The following is a 21,969-nucleotide window of genomic DNA, read 5'->3' on the forward strand; positions in this document are numbered from 1 at the left end:
TAGAACACAAAATTATAAATTCTTAAAAGCTTTAAAAGAGCACATTAAACTCTGCATGGGCTCTCAACTCATGAACATTGTGGAACTTGCCTTCCAATGTCTTAAAATTCTATTAATTATTCTGACAGAATAATGAAAAAAATACAGAGCTAGCCTTTTCCTTGGGCTTTATTTTCATTTTTTTATAAGAAAAGTTATAGAAAACAGATTAATACTTAAAAATGAAAAATATCTTTTCAAATTTAATCTTAAAATATTTCAGAGGAACAGGTTAAAAAGAACCAGCCATTTTGACCAGTTAGCACTGAAAAAATGGTTTGAGGATTCCTTATGGGGATGAGTTTTAATGCATATTTCTTCCGTTAAGATGTAGAAGTGTTCTGTGTTCACCTTAGGAACTATTTGGTCTTTATATATGGTATACTCTAAACCTTAGTAGCCTTGCCAAGCAGGGAATACAAAATGAATATAGCACATAGAACAAAAAATCATGGGCTCAGAAGATTCCTATGTTTAATCATAGCCCAATTTTACCAGTGGTAACCCACTGAATGTGCTTGAGAACTGCACAGGCATTGTCTGTAGAAAGAGCTCTGAAACTCAACAGGCTAGGTACTTAATGCAGGTTAGATTCCTGCTCAAACAACTGAATATTGAGCAAATTATTTAACGTCAACGAGTCCCATTTTCTTGTCTTTATAAAAGAAGTCATCCCTGGCTGGTGTGATTCGGTTGGCTGGAGCCTTGTGCTGTAACCAAAAGGTTGGGGGTTCAATTCCTAGGCACATGCCTAGGTTACGAGTTTGTTCCCTCATCCAGACATGTACGATCCCTGGTCCAGGTGTTTATGGGAGGTGGCCAATCAATGCTTCTCTTTTGCATCAATGTGTCGCTCTTTCCCTTCCTCTCTCTTTCTCAAATCAATGAAAAAAACGTCCTTAGGTGAGAACAAAAAAAAATTTTCTTAAAAAAGGCCAATCCAATCTTTGTAGCAAATTTTTAAATGAGTTTTGGCAATTTTTACTGACTCATCAAGTAATTTTTAAAACTAAAAAAATTACTGTGAGCCAAGCCACATAACATAATATAAATTCCAGGATCGTGGAGGGAATGCTCTCAGGAAAAATTCTCATTTTAAATAATGTAAAACAAGGCTATTGCTTTCACTCTTTCCCTTTTTTAATTTGGAGAAACCTGATATATATTCTGCCACAGAAAGGCTACATGTACATTTCTGTTTTAATCATACTAAAAGAAATCAGGTGTTAAGAAATAGTTAAACCTACGTCAAAATTTTTGTCAGAAAGAATGACATTTTGTCATAATCAAAAATATTCCCAGGAAACATCCTTCAACATTAAAATGGACAATTTTTATACATGTATTCAAAAGGGTCTTATATTCTACTTCTTGGTGATATATAATACATTATTTATAGTACCTCATATTAGACATTCTGCAGGAGTCTCAGTGAGGTTTCATTATAGCTGAAGTAGCCAACTAGTTCCATCTGCCCTCAATATCTCCCCAGTCCAAAATTACCTTTGCCATAGAACTATGAGGTCTCAATCAAGCTCTTATCCAAGCATTTCAGCAGACCCAAAGTATGAGCATATCACATCCCAGTCCACAAGCTCTTCCGCAATGTCCAGAATCTTCAAAATGATCAATCTACAATCTAGGTGTCTAGTTCCTAAAGGACACGGATACTTCTTCAATCAATAATTCTAGGGGAATTTCCCAGAAATTCAGCCCTTGTTTGTCTGTCATTCGAATCCTGCAAATAACCACCTAAAGGGATATATTTAAAACAGTCATCCCTATAAGTTCTCCAAGTTCTCACCTTGCAACAGATTAAAGTAATAGCGAAAAAACTAAGATCATTTTCTAGTAAGAAAGCATTACAAAATTAGAGATCATTATATTATCTTCACTTTTTATTCAGTTTTAAAATATAAAAAGCCATACAAATACTTTCTGCAAGTACCATTCAGCCACTGCCTGCTTTGTTTCTCAACATCTTTTATATAAAGGTATAAGTGACACATTTATTTAAAATTTTAGAACCAGTAAAAGGGATGTCTGGAACACTGACTTGCTTCATTGTCAGAGAAGAAAAAAACCCTTAAAAGTCATCACTTTTCATCTTTATCTCTTTGTGTGCTTAGTGTCTGAAATCTAAATTTATGCTAAAATTCGAATACAAACCATTTTCCAGGTCTCTACCAGAATCATTTCTCTATACCTTTAAACTAACTTTACTTTTTACTTTCCTGCCTTTACCTATCCTACAAGGAATACTTTCCTAGCATTATTTATGTCATATATTTAGTTATAAACAAGTAAACAAATATATCATAGTCAGCATCACGTCACATAGAGACTAATAATCATACCTAAAGTGAGCAGACTAGAATCCTAATACCCGTTCCATTACCACAAAGTCATGGAATTTTGAGTAACTTTCTTAAATATAAAATGAACAAAGTATTATCAGTTTTACTGCCAAATTACATGGTACTTGAAAACAAATGCTATCATTACAAAGGGGTATGTAGGTATAAGCACAGAACATGGTTCAAGTTTGGAGAAGAAACTCAAAAACACCCCAGCCACAAAAGTCAGAGGGTAAGTTAAGATGGCTTTTACTGTTCCTCCTCAGCTCTGAAATTCTAAACTGATTTTTCACTGGGAAGACTAAAGATAGCTTCATGGTGATATCTGAGCTAGGTATGAAAGGAAGGACAGGATTTTATCAGGTTATACTTTCTAATATTATGTGACACATAGTTAAAGATGGGCTGATGATGGCAAGGAGTAGGATGATAGAGATGTAAATTTATAGAACGTAAGCTCTTTAGAGGAGTTCTTGTCCAGATAAATATACTGAGGACCAACATCTGAATGCAATGTTTCACTCACTGGCTCCATCCTCCCAGAGCTCACCTCATTCCACAACTCCTGACCTCACTCATCCGCCACCTTACCAAAGAGCATTAAATTCACGAAGTCAAGGAGACTGCACCACTGAATCTCACCGGTCTCCGACCACAGAAGTTTACGTTATGAAGTAATGAAGTCAAAAAAGACCAACTGAAGAAGCAGAAGCAAAAAAGAGGAGTCTCACAAATACTGGCAAGATAAAGAAACAACCCCCAATTGAAGGGAAAGGAGGAATCCCCAGAAAGAGCACTCAGTGAAATAGAGGCATGTAAACTATCATGAACTGACTTCAAAAAAACGGTTCTAAGGAAGCTCAGAGAGCTCAAAAAGAATTACCAAAAACTTCAGGGAAACTAGAAGGAACTTACTGTAAACTGTATCAACATGAAAAAGGACACAGGAACTATCAATAAGAGGCAAGAGGAAATGAAGAATACAATTTCTGAATTGAAGAACACAGTAGAAGGAATCAAAAGCAGGCTAGATGAAACAGAGGAACAAATCAGTGAGCTGGAGCATAAGGTAGAAAAAAGCTCACAGAAAGAGCAAGAAAATGAAAAAGACTCAAATAGAATGCAGAGGCGGAGAATCAAGATGGCAGAGGAGTGAGTGGAAGTCACACTGATGTCCTCCCAAGACAAATCTGGATTTACAACTAAATGGTGAAGAAATCACCTGGAACAAAAAACTGAACAATAGCGAGAGAGGAGCCTTGTAACCTCGGAGACAGAAGAATTGGCTTTAGTGCAATCAAACTGGTAAGGAGAGCGGTACAGACTTGAGAAGGCAGGTGGGTGCCCATGGGCAGCAGCACCAGAAGGATACTGAAATGGTCCTGAGAAGAGCTCAGGTTCTAAACCAAAAGCAAGGATCTCTAGCCCACAGCACCAGAACCCAAAAACTATACAGAAAATAACTAGCTGCGAAAAGCAGCAGGGTTGCTCTCTGCCAGAAACAGGCGGCTGGAGACATAAAGAACTGTTTAAAGGGCCAACACATAAATTTTCATGGGCAGCCACTTACCCTGGTTTCCAGCAAAGTTGCTAGAGATGCCTGAGGAGAGACTGCGGAATGAGGCTTTGCGGAGAGAATTGAGAGAGTAGCTGGAGGGATCCTGGTGCTGACTCATCCCCCATGGGGCAGCAGCCATCTTGCTGAGGCAGAGACCACGCCCCCTGAACTGCACCAGTACCAAAAGACCTAATAGCCTCACCCCCAGGTGGGACTCGACCCTGCCCCCTGTGCTGTCTAAACTGCCTGCTGAGTGCAGAGGGGCAGCCACAGACAGTAGATCCCTGGTGAAAGGGGGCACAGAGAGGTCTGAAGGAACTTGAAGAGAGACTGTGGACGGATGATGTGGGGAAAGAACGGAGAGAGTAGCCAGTGGAATCACAGTGCACACTCCTCCCCCGTACAGCAGCAGCGTTGAGAGGACCCAATAACTCCACCCCCAGGAGGGACTCTGTCCCGGCCGGAGCTGTCTAAGGCGGCCTGCTGAGTGCAGAGTGAATAGATTAACAGCTGAAGGAGACAGCCACAAACAGTAGATTACTGGAAATCTCAAACAGACTGCCTAAGGTCAGACAGGGACGACATCAGATATCATCAGAGCCAGATACAAAAAGTAAAAACAGCAGTCTCCAACCACAGAAATTCATACCACAAAGTCAGGAAATGAAGACAGATCAACTTAAGAATCAGAAGCAACAGAGAAGAATCTCACAAATAATGGGAAGACAAAGAAATACGGCCAACACGAAGGGAAAGGAGCAATCCCCACAAAGAGAGCTAAATGAAACAGAGGCAAGTAAACTATCAGATATTGAGTTCAAAACAATGGTTATAAGGAAGCTCAATGAGCTCAGTGAGCTCAGAGAGAATTACAAAAAACTACAGAGAAACTACGAGGAACTTACTGCAAAGTATATCAGAATGAAAAAGGACATAGAAACTATCAACAAGAGGCAAGAGGAAATGAAGAATACAATTTCTGAATTGAAGAACACAGTACAAGGAAACAAAAGCAGGCTACATGAAGCAGAGGAACGAATCAGCGAGCTGGAGGACAAGGTAGAAAAAAGCTCCCCAAAAGAGCAAGAAAACGAAAAAAGACTCAAAAAGAATGAAGAGGCATTGAGGGAAATGCAGGACAACCTGAAACATAATAATATCCAGCTAATAGGGATACCAGAAGGAGAAGAGGATGAGGTAGGGATAGAGAACCTGTTTGAAAGAGAAATGATGAAAAACTTCCCTAATTGGAGGAGAGGAAAAGCCACACAAGTCCAGGAAGCACAGAGGGTCCCATTCAAGAGGAACCCAATGAGGTCCACTTCAAGACACATCATCATTAAAATGGCAAATATCAAAAACAAACAGAGCATCCTAAAGGAAGCAAGGGAGAAAGAGGCAGTAACATATAAGGGAGCCCCGACATGGCTAGCAGCTGACTTCTCAACATAAACACTGCAAGCCAGAAGGGAGTGGCAAGAAATATTCCAAGTCATGAAAAGCAAAGGCCTGCAACCAAGACTGCTCTGCCAGCAAGGCTCTCAATTAAAATGGAAGGCTAAATAAGGAAGTTCCCAGACCAAAGAAGGCTAAAAGAATATACCTCCACCAAAACAGTACTGCAAAATATGCTAAAGGGACTGACTGCTTTAAGGTGAAGAAAAAGTTTCTATGAATACCCAGTTCCTTTCAGAGTTGCAAATACTTGATATTTCCAATATTTTTAATACTCATTAATCTGATTGTGACAACGATGTTACTTTTAATTGTTCCTTTACTATTTGTTGACACTAAACCTGTTTTTGTATATTTCTTGTCTATTTCTATTATTTTTTTTAAAAAAGCTTTAAATGACTTTTTGGTATTCTTTATCCATTTATTGATTAAAGGTTTGTAGAACTTTTCTCCCTAAAAAAACAAAAAAAACCCAAAAAACTCCTATTAATCCACTTATAGATGTTTTGCAAATACTTTCCTATTCTATTCCTTGCCCTTTAACTTTTTTATATGTATATTACTATATAGTTAAATGTTTAATATAGTCATGTCATCAATATTTGCTTTATAGCTTCTGGGTTTCAATATTTTACCTCAGGTCATGAAAAATAATTGCTCTATCTTCTTCTAAAACTCCTTAGATTCTACATATTGATTTTTAACTCATCTGAATATATCTTGTATAATGTGTGAAATAGGGCTGTGTATTTGTTTTATTTCAAGTAATAGTGGTCCATGCACCTTATTTGTGGAATAAGTCTTATTTTCCCCATTGATTTGAAATATCAACTTAATCATATATTATTTTGTTAGACAGATATATACGTTTGTCTCTAGAATGCTCATTATATTTCATTGATCTACTTGATTATTTCTGTGCTGGTATCATGCTGGTTTAATTGCTGAGCCTTTATAATGGTTTTAAATTTTTTTAATATTTTATAATTAACTTTGACATTTAAAAAAATGAATAAAATGAATCTGCATTGAAGAAAGAAAGAAAGAGAGAGAGATGGAACTCCTACCTTTTGTAACAACATGGATGGAACTGGAGAATATTAAGCTAAGTGAAATAAGCCAGTTGATGAAAGACTAATACCATATGATCTCACCTGTAAGTGGACCCTTTTCAACAAAATAAACTAATGAACAAAAGAAACCACAGGCATGGAAACATGGAGCAGACTGAACGGGACCAGAGGGGACAGGGAAAGAGCACAATGGTGGAAAGAAGGGGAAGGGAGTAGACAAGGAACATGTATGAATGACTCATGAACATGGACAAGAGAGTGGGAATTGACTGTGGCGGGGGGGAGGGGGGTAGTGGTGGGATACTTGGCGGGGGGGGGTTAATGGGTAAAAATTAAGACAACTGTAGTAGAATAAACATGATTTATAAATTTAAAAAAATAAAATTAAAATTAAAAATATATAAATATTTTCTTTAAAAAAAAAAAGGAATGCAGAGGCATTGAGGGAAATGTGGAACAACCTGAAACAAAATAATATCCATATAACAGGGATACCAGAAGGAATAGAAGAGGAGCAGCGGATAGAGAAGCTGTTGGAAAAAGTAGTAATAGAAAACTTCCCTAATTGGAGGAGAGAAGTCACACAAGTCCAGGAAGCACAAAGGTCCCATTCAGGAGGAACCCAATGAGGCCCACTACAAGACACATGATAATTAAAATGACAAATTTCAAAGACAAAGAGACAATCCTAAAGGCAGTAAGGGAGAAACAGGTAGTAACATACAAGGGAGCCCTGATACGGCTAGCAGCTGACTTCTCAACATAAACACTGCAAGCCAGAAGGGAATAGCAAGAAATACTTCAAGTCATGAAAAGCAAAGGTCTGCAACCAACACTGTTCTACCCAGCAAGGCTCTCAATGAAAATGGAAGGTGAAATAAGGAAGTTCCCAGACAAAAGAAGGCTAAAAGAATACACCTCCACCAAACCAGCATTGCAAGATATGCTAAAGGGACTTCTTTAAGGAGATGAAGAAATAGAGTGAGAGAGAGAGGAACCGAGGAATGAAGGGAAAAAAATCAGTAAGTACCTACCAATAACAACTATAAATGTATGGATTAAAGGTTCCAATCAAAAGTTACAGGGTAGCTGAGTGGATAAGAACACCTGACCCACATATATGCTACCTACAAGAGGCCCACCTCAGAACAACGGACCTGCGCATATTGAAAGTCTCAAGGGATAGGAAAAAATAGTTCAAGCAAATGACAGGAAAAAAAAGCAGGTATAGCAATACTTATATCAGACAAAATAAATTTCAAAACAAAGACCATATTAAGAGACACATAAGGACACTTCATAAGACCCAAAGGAAGAATCCGTCAAGAAGATATATACATTGTAAACCTATATGCACCCAATACAGGAGCACCGAAATATGTAAGGAAAATCTTGGATGGCTTCAAGAAAGATATAAACAGTGTTCCCTGACAGTAGGGGATTTTAACATGCCACCATAAATAATGGATAGATCTTCCAAACAAAATATCAACAAAAATATTGTGGAACTGAACAACGCATTAGATTGAATGGACTTAACTGATATATACATATATATCATATATATCTTTCATCCCAAAGAAGGAAAATACACATTCTTTTCAAATGCACATGGAACATTTTCAAAGACAGACCATATGAGAGAACACAGAATAAGCCTCAACAAAGTCAAGAAAAATGAAATCATAACAAGCATTTTCTTGGACCGCAAGGGCTTGAAACTGGAAACCAACCTCAAGGAGAAAATTCAAAAACACTGAAACTCATGGAGATTGAATAGCATGCTATTAAACAAAGAATAGGTCATAATGAGATCAAAGAAGAAATCAAGAAGTTTCTGGATACAAATGAAAATGAACACACAACAGTCCAAAATCTATGGGACACAGAGAATGCAGTCGTGAGAGGGAACTTCATAGCAATACCGCCCTACCTAAAAAAGATAGAAACATTTCAAATAAACGACCTAATCCTCCAGCTTCAAGAACTGGAGAAACAGCAACAAAGCCCAGAACGAGTACAAGGAAGGAAATAACCAAGATCAGAGCAAAACTGAATGACATGGACACTGAAGAAGAATTCCAAAAGATCAACCAATCCAGGAGCTGTTTCTTTGAAAAGATAAACCAAATGGCCAAGCCTTTAAGCAGACTCATCAAGAAGAAAAGGGACAGGACCCAAATGAATAAAATCAGATGAAAGAGGAAAAATTACAACTGAAACCGCAGAAATACAAAGGAGTGTAAGAAATTACTATGAACAATTACATGCCAAGAAAACTGAAAACCTTGATGAAATGGACAAATTTCTAGAAAACTATAACCTCCCAACACTGAATGAAAAAGAAGCAGAAAGCCTGAACAGACTGATAACAGCTTGTGTAACTGAAGCAGTAATCAAAAAACTCCCAGTACACAGAAGCCCTGGACCAGACAGATTTATAGGAGAATTTTACAAGACATTTAAGGAAGAGATAACCACTGAACCTCAGACTATTTCAACAAATCCATGAAGAGGGAAGACTCCCAAACTCTTTTTATGAGGCCAGCATCATCCTAATCCCAAAACCAGATAAAGACACAACCAAAAAAGAAAACTACAGACCAGTATCACTGATGAACATAGATGCTAAAATCCTCAAGAAAATATTGGCAAACCACATCCAGCAATACATTAAAAAGATCACCTGCCGTGATCAGGTGGGATTCATCCCAAGGATGCAAGGATGGTTCAGTATTTGCAAATCAATATACTTTATACATCACATAAACAAAAGGAAAGGCAAGACACACCTTATTATACCAATAGATGTGAAAAAAGCATTTGGTAAGGTACAGCACTCACTGATAATCATAACACTCAGCAAAGTGGGAGTAAATGGGGCATACCTCAACACAATAAAGGCCATATATGAAAAACTACAGCCAACATCATACTCAATGGGCAAAAACTAAAAGCTTTCCCACTAAGATCGGGAAAAAGACAAGATGTCCTCTTCCACCACTTCTATCCGACATACCATTGGAAGTCCTAGCCACAGAGATCAGAGAAGAGAAATAAAAGGCATTCAAACTGGAAAAAAAGAAGTAAAACTGTCATTGCAGAAGACATGATAGTGTACAGAGAAAACCCCATAAACTCCAAGAAAAACTACTCAACCTAATAAATGATTTGGCAAAACAGTGGGCTACAAAGTCAATATTCAGAAATCGAAGGCATTTTTGTACACCAACAATGAAATAGTAAAATCAGAATCAGGAAAAGAATCCCATTTGATATAGCAACAAGAAAAATAAAGTACCTAAGAATAAACTTAACCAAGGACATAAAAGACCTGTATGCGGAAAACTATACAACACTGAGGAATGAAATTAAGGAAGATACAAATAAATGGAAGTATATACCGTGTTCATGGTTTGAAAGAATTAACATCATCAAAATGTCCATACTACCCAAAGCAATTTATAGAGTCAATGAAATCCCTATTCAAATACCAATGAGATATTTCACAGATATAGAACAAACAATTCAAAAATTTATATGGAACCATAAATGGCCTGGAATAGCAGCAGCAATTTTGAGAAATAAGAATAAAGTAACATCAAACTATATTACAAGGCCAGTGTAATCAAAACAGTCTGGTACTGGCATAAGAACAGATACATTGATCAATGGAAGAGAACAGAGAGCCCAGAAGTAAACCCATGTCTCTATGGTCAATTAATATTTGACCAAGGGGGCAGACGCATAAAATGGAATTAAACAAATGGTTTTGGGAGAGCTGGACAGCTACATGCAAAAAAATGAAACTTGATCATCAACTTACACCACATAAAAATAAACTCAAGATGGATAAAAGACTTAAGTATGTTGTGACACCATAAAAGTCCTAGAGAACATAGGCAGGAAACTCCCAGATATTCCATGCAGCAGTATCTTCACTAATATGTCCTCTAGAGCAATGGACACAAAGGAAAGAATAAACAAATGGGACCTCATCAAAATAAGAAGCTTCTCCACAGCTAAAGAAAACATCAGCATAATGAAAAGGGAGACAAACGTACAGGAAAATATATTTGCCAATGACACCTCAGACAAGGGTTTGATCTCCAAAATATATAAAGAACTCATACAACTCCACTCCAGGAAGACAAACAAACCAATTAAAAAATGGGCAAGAGATCTGACAGTCTCTTCTCCAAGGAAGACATACAGAGGGCCAAGAGACATATGAAAGGATGCTCGGCATCACTAGCCATCAGAAAGATGCAAATTAAAACCATAAAGAGATACCACTTCACGCCGGTCAGAATGGCCATCATAAAGGAATCAACAACTAACAAGAGCTGTTTGTGGAGAAAAGGGAATCCTAGTACACTGCTGGTGGGAATGTGGAAAGGTGGAGCCACTGTGGGAAACAGTGTGGAATATCCTCAAAAAGATAAAAATGGAACTGCCTTTTGACCCAGGGATTCCACTGCTGGGATTATACCTGAAGAGTCCCAAAACACCACTTCAACAGGACCTATGCACCCTAATGTTCATAGCAGCAGAACCCAAGTGCCCATCAGTAAATGAGTGGATCAAAAAGCTATGGTACATTTACACCATTGAATACTACACAGCAGAAAGAACTCACTCCTACCCTTTGCAACAGCATGGATGGAACTGGAGGGCAATATGCTCAACAAAGTAAGCCAGGAGGTGAAAGATAAATACCATATGATCTCACCTATAAGTGGAACCTAACCAATAAAACAAACAAGTAAGAAAAATATAACCAGCAACATTGAAAGAAAAAACAAAGCAACAGTAACCAGAGGGGAGGAGTGAGGGAGGTAAAGGAGAAAAGAAAGGGAAGGGTTAAGTCAAGGAACAGGTATAAAGGACCCAAGGACAAAGCAAAAGTGGGGAAGGATTGAGCGTGGGAGGTGGGGGTGGGTGGGGCAGGGGAAAGTGGTGGTGGGAAAATGGAGACCATTGTACTTGGGGAAGAAAAAGAAAATAAATAAATAAATAAATATAAATGCACATACAATTTAACTAAGGATAAATTTTTACTATATATTCTTTTTGTTTTCTATTTTCTCTTATACTGTGAGAATTATACCTAACAAGGCAATTACCTTTAATGACTACCTAGAATACCTTTGTTCTTTTTTTTTTGACTAACAATCTCTTTAGGCTGTTTCCAAATTTTTGTTAATAAATAATGCTATGATTGGTAACTGAAAAAAATAAAATAAAATTACCTGTAGTAGCCCTCCATCGTCAAATCGCAGTACTTCTATTATGCTCTCTGACTGAATAAATGCTGTGAAGGAAACAAAACATACTATCACTTACAGATGCATAAATTTGATTTAAATAAACCCATTTATCTTAAAGGTAATGCTACAATTTTATATTTTATTCATTTACTTTTTAGGTTTTATTTATTTTTAGAGAGAGGGGAAAGGGGGGAGAAAGAGAGGGAGAGAAACATCAGTGTGTGGTTGCCTTTTGCATGCCTCCCACTTGGGACTTGACTTGCAACCCAGGCATGTACAGACTGGGAATCGAACTGGCGACTCTGGTTTGCAGACCAGCATTCAATCCACTGAGCCACACCAAACAGGGCTACACTTTTATATTCTAAAAATATACTGCTAGATGGAAAATATGACCAATACTTCAGGATTTTAACAACAATAAAATATGTTTAAAATTAATACAACTCAATTAGAAACTAGTTTTAAACAACCTACAGGCTATGTAAACCACTTGCAAAATATCTATTCCTACTATACTGCCAGAAAGTACAGAACAGTCATATTCAACTAGGTGCAGATTATTTTCATTGGTAGGTTACTGGAAATATCATAAACACCTAAAAAAGATCACTAGACCATTGTATTTATCCCCTAAAATGATAAGCTGGCATTTTGTATCATCTGCTCTTTTGCAGGGGTGATATGGCCTGGGATCAACAGTCAAGACACTTGGTAGGGGAATGGGCAAGGAAAATGGCAAAAGGAGACTATTCTGTTCCAGGAAATTGAAAACAATGCAAAGCCAAGATACAAAGCTAACATACTTTTACCACACAATACAGCAATTGTGTTCCTAGGTATTTACCCAACTGACTTGAAAACATATGTCCACAAAAAAATCAGCATACAATTTGTCATAACAACTTTATTCATAATCACCGCAACTGAACATAATCAAGATGTTCTTTAACAGGTAACTAGAAAGACAAACGTAGTACACCAATACAATGGACTATTATTCAGTAATAAAATGTAAGAGAAAATACTACATACTGTAGGATTATAAGTATAAGACATTCTGGAAAAGGTAATAACATAGAGATGGTAAAAAGATCAGTGGTTGCTAGAGGTTTGGGGAGACAAAGGAAAGGAAGAAAAAGTGAACCACAGCAAATTTTTTAGGGCAGTGAAACTATTCTGCATGATACTACAACGTAGATACATGACACTATGTATTTGTCAGAACAGAACTCTACAGAACAAACAGTGAACCTAACATGTATAAAATTAAAAAAAATCATTTAGGAGATCAGGGGATCCCATGATGGAATGAAAAACGTGACAAAACAATTTTACTATATTACAAATGTATGAAACCAACTCACTGAAGGAGGGGTAGAATGGGGGAAAGTGCTGATGAAAGTAATTTGGAAATTACTGGAATCTGTATGACTACAGGCAAAGAAACTACATAAGCACTATACTCTAGTTGATAAAGTTATTTCCCACATGGGTGTGGGTTAATAATTCTGATGCTGATACATGTATACTGGAATTGAACAATTAAGTATGTGGATGATGGATAGTGGGAATTAGATTTCTCACTCTTGGAGTAAGTTAAGAGTTTACACAAAAGCAAGAGAAGGAGGCTAGAATGATCTATGTGGTAATGGATAAGAGTTGGCAACATCAGTATGAACTCATGTTTAGCTTGATACATGTTTAGTACAGATGATTACATTCTGAAGCTTATGGATGTGCACATACACAGGTTAGTATACATTACATAAATTTCTTTGCCCTGTCAGTTGAGAGGACCTGGAAGCAATTATATGCCAGTAGCAAAGGGCACACTTATCACTCAGGTCTTGGTTTCTAGTATCATCCTCCAATAAAAGGAACCAGGGCTTCTTAGAGAGGTGGCTTAATCTAGGGCTAAGGCAAGAAATACACAAGATGAAAGTGGAACATCTTAGAGTGCCAAAAAGTGAGAAAATGCTAAGAACAAAAAACCTACATTGATGGAAATATGTGAAAGGGACATGAGTTAACAGAAAGAATTCCCAGATGGCGAAAGCTAAAACAACTTAAGCAGTAAAACAAAGTTGTATTAAATTATAACTGAAAGTATAAAATAAATATCTACAAGTCCATACTGGTACAAATAAATGACTGAATAAATAAGTAAGTGGGGAAAAGAGACAAAACTCCTAGGCAGAAGAATTCTGAAATTTACTTTTAGAAATTCTTCTGTCAAGACTGTGGAGTGTAACTCCCTATTCTTTAAGCCTGGGATGCACACAGTGATTTCCTTCCAAAGAAAATAGTATAGAATGGAGGGACTAAAGAGTAAATACACTCTGGCGGAACCTGACAAATGTTACCTCAGATGATCAGGGTCAACTTCCACAGTGAAAGATCATGTTGATAGTCTGTACCCTTGACATAATGTATAGTAAAAATGACACTTTTATCCTCCCCAAATCACTTAGCCCCAGTCTCATCATGAGAAAAACACCAGGGAAATCTCATTGAGGGACATTCTACAAAGTACCTGACCAGTACTCCTGAAAACTGTCACAGTCATAAAAAACAAGAAAAGCCTGAGACACTCAGAGATCAGAGGAGCCTCAGGGGACGTGACTACTAAATGTAATGGGCTATCTTGTGTGGGATCCTAAAAAAGAAAAAGAGAATTAGGTAGAAGCAAAGGAAGTCTGATTAAAGTATGGGCGTCACTTAGTAAGAATGCATTAATTAATAGAAAAAGAGTACCGTATTAATGGAAGATGTTAATAACAGGGAAAACGGGGGGAGGGGGTATATAGGAACTCTGTACTATTTTTGAAATGTTTATATAAAAATAAAGATTGTTCTAAAATAGAGTTAATTGTTAAAAAGCACAAAATAATGGTATTTTCACTTAGTATGGCATTTACTGAACTCCTCTTCATTGGTTTTTGGGCATTCAGAGAAGACACTTGCTGTCTAATCTCATATACCTGGCTTTTCTAGTATGGCTAAGGCTGAAAGTCAAGCAGCAGAGTGAGATACTAGCTAATGAGATTACTTTACATAGTTAAAGTGGTGTTTTCCTGCCTGCATCACTTTCCTCGTATTCTAATAATCACATCTTGATTGTATTTTGGGAAATTCATGTCCTTCATTTCTTAACTTTAACCAATGTCAAGCTTTTCATTAAATTTCCCAGGTCTTGAGAGACCAGAGTAAGAGGCTGACAACTCCATCATTGCAACAAGAGTTTATTAAGAGAACTTATATATGAGGAGTGTCTTGGGCAGATAAAACAACATGGATATCCTCTGCCACTGCAGCAGGTGTTAAAGAATTATATAGAATGAGGCAGGATAAATAAAGGTACTGGAGCCCCAGATAAAGAAAAACCACTCACAAGCTTGCCCAAGGAGGTGGTGGCGGCAGGGGGTGGGGTGAGCGGGCAGGGAGGGCAAGGGGCTGTTCCAGGAACCAGCAAGCCTGGGGATAAAGGGAGGGGTTGAACAAACCGGTTCTGAGGGGATTTATGGGAAGCCATCTCTGTTCTGGCCTAAATCTAGCTTGTGGATCCAGCAGTGGTCACATCATAGAACAGTCTCTTCTTCACACAACCTGTTCTACTCCTGCTCATTGCCCACCAGTTCTTAGTATATAGAGAACATCCAACAACTTTTGAGTGCATGAATGAAACCCTGCCTTTTTGCTCAGGTATAATTTGGTATTTGCACTCAATGATACAAGTGACTTGGTTTTTGTCTCTAGTTCCAGCTTGTAGTTGAATTTCAAACCTAAGATTAGAGCTAATGACTCTGACGGGATTACTGACAAAGAGTACATTTGACGTGCAGGAGATCATCTTTACAGAAAGTGGTAAACTGTTCAGAAGGAAGAACTGTGAGTATAAAGGGTTCTGCCCAGCTCACCCATCCCATTTCTCATCCCTTTCCTTAACTGTTAACATAAACTGAAATTTCATACTACCCGGGAAATCTTTTTGTTATACTTCTCTTGAAGACCAATTTATTGATGTAAGAACACAAAGAACTAACAAGAATTAACTGACTAGCCAGTTGTTCACATTATGAGACAAAAAGTAGGAGCTCCTAGTTAGAAATGTTCCATTTAGTCAATAAAGGAAACCAACAAGAAGGTACTGGAAACGTACTGTATTTGGTGGCTGCTGTTAGAAATACTACATGATGACCACTGCGTAAGTTCCCATCATCAAATGAGATCAGAAATTTAGCTAACAAGAACTTTTAAGACAGAGGCAAAAGTATAATTTGGGTGCACTGTATTTTTAATTAGGAGCTTTTTAAAAAAACTTCAATTACTTTAGGTGAAAAAAATTAATAGTAGCAGCTGATTTATAAAGTCCTAAAAAAAAAATCACCATATTTTGCCATATATAACGTGCACCCACGTTTTTTGCGAGCATTATACACAGGATTATTACACCCATTATTACACCCATGGCATGTATTCATTATACCCATGTATAATGTGCATCCTTATTTTTTCCTCAAAAATTTGGGCAAAAAGTGCATATTATACATGGCAAAATACAGTGTGTTACACATCATGAGCTTTCCTCAAAAGATGTGGAAATGAATAGGATTTAACTCTGGCATGAAATGACACAGTATACAATGCTTTAAATGATCAATTATAACTTTAAATTGGTGCCTAGAAAAATAGCACTTACACTAAATATATACTTCATCATTTTATGTTATTAAACCTATGAAATACAAAAAGGAACCAAAGCAAGTCAAATTCCCCCTTCTCCACCTCTGAATTTGAAACCATAACTAAAAAATACTTCCTCTCAAAAATTTTTTCCCTAATTTTATACTCAAAATGAATCCCCAACTTCCCAATTTTCCCCGATTCAAGCAGAAACCATATATGATAGAAATAAAAATAACATCTAATGATTATCGATCACTATGTTGTTAAACTTCAAATTGATCATGTGACACAGATATTACAGATTCCATGTAAAGACAGACGGGCACAGTGGGGTTATGCTTCAGGTCACTCAACAAGAATGTGGCTTGAGATGGACTAAATTTCAACAATGGGGCTCCAGAATCAATGCTTCTAAACCCATCACTATTTACTTTCAAAGTAAATGTTACATTAATGCTTATTACTAACATCACCTACAAGCAACCTCATTTAAAAAATTAGGCATATGTTATTTCCAATAACAAGTGAGGAAAGAAGGGTATATAAACAAAAGGGATTTCTATTTCTGGCTTTTATGATTGTACTGGTATTTACTTGTGAAGTTAGACTCAGTAAGATGTACCTGAAGCTCCTCATATCCACCCACATGACTATGATGTCTGAGTAACAAAGCTTATTATATTGTGTAAGAATCTCAATGTGTCAGTTGTTTAATGACCCACTTTCAAAACAGAAGTGCAGAAGTTTGTTTACTTCCCTACTTCATTTCGTTAAGAATGACATAAAATAATTTTTTAAAAAACCTTCACTTTAAAGGCAAATTTTTCTCAACTATAATTAGCTTTTTTCCCCTTCTAGGTAGAGATTTTTTTTTTCTGGCTATTGCAACTAATGACTAGATACAGTCTGCTTGTTTTCATACATCTTTTACAGTAATTCATGAAAATAATAAATGTTGCAAATAACCCATTAGAAATAGATATCATATGGGTGTGTGCGTGAGGCATTAGGATCCCAGGCTGTCACCATCAAGTGTTTACTTTTCTAGCCTTCAGTCTCCTCACCTACAATGCAAGACTGAACTAATTAAACCAGTGATATTTAAAACAAACAAACAAACATAAAAACAGGTGAGGAAAAGGCCATACAAGAAGGACTTGGAAGGGCCCCCAAATTCTGAGTCAAAGAGCTACCTTGCCTGAAATTCTTTCCTCATGGCTGCTGTCTTCTTCAAATGTTAACCTCAAAGCTACCCCAGAGAGGCCTTCTGTGACTGCTCCAAGCAGATCCCTGTTTTTCTCCATCATATGCTCTATTTTAACTATTATCACAATCTATAACTTAGTTTGTTATCTATGCCTAGGACAAAGTCTGAAAAATGAAAGATAAGACACATTGGTTAAAATAATGGCATTAATATTTCAAAATTAATCATCACTAATGATACTAATATCTCTTTCATAATTACACTTGCTCAGGATTTTGTTTCAGCAAAAGGCTCAGTAACAAAAATTTTTAAGCATTCTGAACTAGTTTTATATGGACTCCTCTCTTTATAAAGATACTTCCGCACTGAAACCATATTTATTTCCTCGCTAATTTTCTTATCTGAAAGATGTAACAGACATCTAATTTATCTTCTTTTCACATTAAAAGCACAAAGGAATTTATGAAAAGAACCAAATAAAAAAGCACAATTATTGAGGTTCCCATCTTTAATAAAGTATTATAAGAGTAAAGAAATGACAAAATATGGCCCATAAACAGGAAAAAATGCAATGAATAGAAACTATTCCTGATGAAGCCCAGACATAGGACTTCCTAGATAAAAATGTTAATAAGCTACTTTAAGTATGTTAATAAAGAAAAAAATAGAGAATGATGTCTCACCAAAAAGAAAAAATCAATAAAGAAAATATAAAAAGAAAACAAATAGAAATCTGGGAATAAAAAGCACAATAACAAATTAAAAATTTACCAAAGGGACTAAATAGCATATTTCAACAATGTGGAAGAAAGAATCAGCAAAGGTGAAAATAGGTTGAAATTATATGGTCTGAGAATCAACAATAAATAAATACATAAAAATGAAGGAAAGAATGAACAAAGCCTCAGTGACCTAAGAGATACCACCAGGAGTACCAACATTTGTACAATTGGTGTCCCAGAAGAAAATGCGAGAAAAAGGGGTAGGAAAAATATTTAAAGAATAGGTGGTATTAATCTGAGCAAGATGTTAACTGTCATCCCCAGGACCATCATTTACAAAGAACAGACTTTAAGACAAAAAATGTTACTAGAGACAAAAGACATTTCATAATGATAAAGGAATCAATCTATCAAGAATATACAATAATTATAAATATATGTGTACCTAACAAGAGAACTCCAAAATACAAGCAGCAAAAACTAATAGAAATGAAAGGAAAAACAGAAAACTCAACAAAAATCCTTGAAGAATTCAATATCTCACCTTCAAATATGGGTAGAAAAATTAGGCAAAATATCAACAATGAAATAACAATAAACCTGAACACTAGAAACCAATTAGACCTATCACCATTTACAGAACACTCCAACAATAGAATATACATTCTTCTCTAGTGCACATGGGACATTCTCCAATACAGACAACATGTTAGGCTATAAAACAAGTTCCAATTATTTTAAAGGAAATGAAATCATACAAACACAATGGAGTAAAAAAATTACAAATCAGTAATAGAGGAAATTTTTTTAAATGTGGAAATTAAAAACACAGTCCTAAATAACCAATGTGTCAAAAAAGAAATCAAAAGAAAAAATTAGAACATATTTTGAAATGAATATAAACAAAACCACACAATACCATAACTTATAAGATGCAGTGAAATAAGTGCCTAGGAAAAAATTTATAGCTGTACAAAGATCTTAAATTAATAATGTCTATCATTTTAAGAAACTAGAAAAAGAAGGGCAAACTAAACCCAAGCAAATAGAAAGAAGGAAATAATACAAGTAAGAGTGGACATAAATAAAACTGAGAGCAGAAAAACAACAGAGAAAATTAATAAAACAAAAATCTGATTATTTGAATAGATCAATAAAATTGACAAACTTCAGGTAGACTGAAAAAACTTCATGAATGAAACAGGGAACTGATGTTACAGAAATAAAAGGAATTTACCAACCTTAAATGAGTAAAAGGAATAGAAGAATAATTAGGAAAAACTGCCAATAAAACAGATAGCCTAGATGAAATGGCCAAAAACCTAGAAACCTAGAAACTACTGAAATTAACTCAAGAATAAACAGAAAATCTAAGTAGATCTATAACAAGATTGAATTAATAATCAAAAATCTTACCATAAAGAAAAGCCTAGGGGCAAATGTCTTCATTAGTGAATTCTACCAAACATTTAGAGAAGGATTAACACAATGCTTTACAAACTCTAACAAAAAAAATAACACAGGAGGAAACACTTCCCAACTTACCTTTTGAAGCCCTAATACTATGCTACCAAACTCAGATAATGTTATCACAAGAAAAGGAAATTACAGACCTGTAATTTCTTTACAGACTTGTAAATATACATATTACGTCCTCAACAATATCCAAGCAGACTATATCCAGCAACATATGCACAGGATTATACCATGACCAAGTGTAAGACCAGTACTTTAAACTGCAAAGCATCACTGAAAGAAATTAAATACCTAAATAAATGAAAAGACATCTGGTATTTGTAGGATGGATTACTTATCAATGTTTAAACTACAATATTCACCAAATTGATCTTTGATTTAATGGAATCTTTATCAAAATCTCACCTTGCTTTTTTTGTAATTGCAAATTGATCCTAAAATTCTTGAGAAAATGCAGGAAACCCAGAATAGCCAAAACAATCTTGAAAAAGAACACAGGGAGGCTCTTACTTTCAAGTACAAAACTTTCTAAAAAGCTACACTAACCAAGATAGTGTGGCGCTGAAACACAGACAGATGTATAAATCAAGAGAACAGAATTGAGAGTCCAGAAAGAAACCCTCACATTTATGGTCAATTGATTTTTGACAGGAATGCCAAGATAATTCAAAGGAAAGGCTAATCATTTCAACAAATGGTTCTGGAACAACTGGATATCTGCATGCAAAAAAATGAAGCTGGATCTTACCTCACACCATACAGAAAAACTCACTCAAAATGCATTAAAGACTTCAGCGTCAGAGCTTAAACTACAAAATGCTTAGAAGATAACTAGGTGCAAATCTTTGTAACTTTGCATTAGGTAATGTGTCTCAAGTAGGATAAGCAATCAAAAACGGAAATATAGATAAATCAGATTTCATCAAAATTAAAAACTTCATGCTTCAAAGGGCAACATTGAGAAAGTGAAAATACAACCCACAGAATAGAATTTCTGCAAATGATATATCTGTTAGAGGATATGTATTCAATACACAAAATATAGAGAGAGAATTCTTAGAACCATTTTTTTAAATTTCATTGTAGACTTTTTTTGAGTATAGATCTTTTTTACTTGTCACTTTTTTTAACTTAAAATCTGACTCATTCTAAATATCTCACACTTTAAAAGGAAGATGTTTTTTCTTTATAATTTTGGGTTAAGTTTTTTTGTTTATTGTTGTTCTGATACAGTTTTCCCACCTTTTCCCCCACTTCTCTACCCTACCTCGCCTCCCTCCGACTTCCACAGTCAGTCCCCCATCATTGTTCATGCCCATGAGTCTTCTATTCATGTTCCTTGACTTGACTCTACCCTCTTTCTCATGTTATCCCCCTCGCCCCTCCTCTTTGGTCACTGTCAGTTTGTTCTTCATTTCCAAGTCTCTGGTTCTATGTTGCTCATTTGTTTGTTTTGTTGATTAGGTTCCACTTATAGGTGAGAATCTTTCACCCCCTGGCTTATTTCACTTAGCATAATGCTCTCCAGTTCTATCCACACTGTTGTGAAGGGTTGGAGTTCTTTCTTTCTCCTGCGTAGTATTCCATTGTGTAAATGTACCACAGTTTTTTGATTCATTTAGTGTTGGACACTTAGGCTGTTTCTAGCAGTTGGCTAATGTAAACTGTGCTGCTACGAACACTGGGGGGCACAGGTTCTTCTGAACTAGTGATTCAGGATGCTTAGGGTATAATCCCAGCAGTGGGGTTGCTGGATCAAAAGGCCGTTCCATCTTTAGCTTTCTGAAGATATTCCAAACTGTTTCCCAGAGTGGCTGCACCAGTCTGCATTCCCACCAACAGTGCACTAGGGTTCCCTTTTCTCCACAGCCTCACCAGCACCTGTTTGTTGATTTATTAATGATGGCCATTCTGACTTGTGTGAAGTGGCATCTCATTGTGGTTTTAATTTGCTCTCTGTTGGCTAGTGATGATGAGCATTTTTTCATGTGTCTCTGGGCCCTCTTTATGTCCTCCTTGGAGAAGTGTCTGTTCAGTGCAATGAGTAAATCCTTTGCCCATTTTTTAATTGGATTGTTTGTCTTCCTAGTGTGGAGTCCTGTGAAAAACTCAATTTTTAAAAA

At 36.3% G+C, this 21,969-nt stretch overlaps 1 protein-coding gene across 1 annotated transcript in view; it reads right to left on the reverse strand.

The window, feature by feature from the left end:
* TMEM131 (transmembrane protein 131) overlaps positions 1–21,969 on the reverse strand; it is a 243,461-nt gene that overhangs the window by 179,607 nt on the left and 41,885 nt on the right. The window contains exon 2 of the mRNA XM_054586120.1: positions 11,735–11,796. Within this exon, the coding sequence (XP_054442095.1) occupies positions 11,735–11,796 (62 nt within the window). The remainder of the gene's footprint in view (positions 1–11,734; positions 11,797–21,969) is intronic.

The sequence above is a fragment of the Pteronotus mesoamericanus genome, unplaced genomic scaffold (genome assembly GCF_021234165.1).
Source record: "Pteronotus mesoamericanus isolate MK-2021 breed Mesoamerican mustached bat unplaced genomic scaffold, CSHL_Meso_final contig_121, whole genome shotgun sequence".
Lineage (NCBI taxonomy): Eukaryota > Metazoa > Chordata > Mammalia > Chiroptera > Mormoopidae > Pteronotus > Pteronotus mesoamericanus.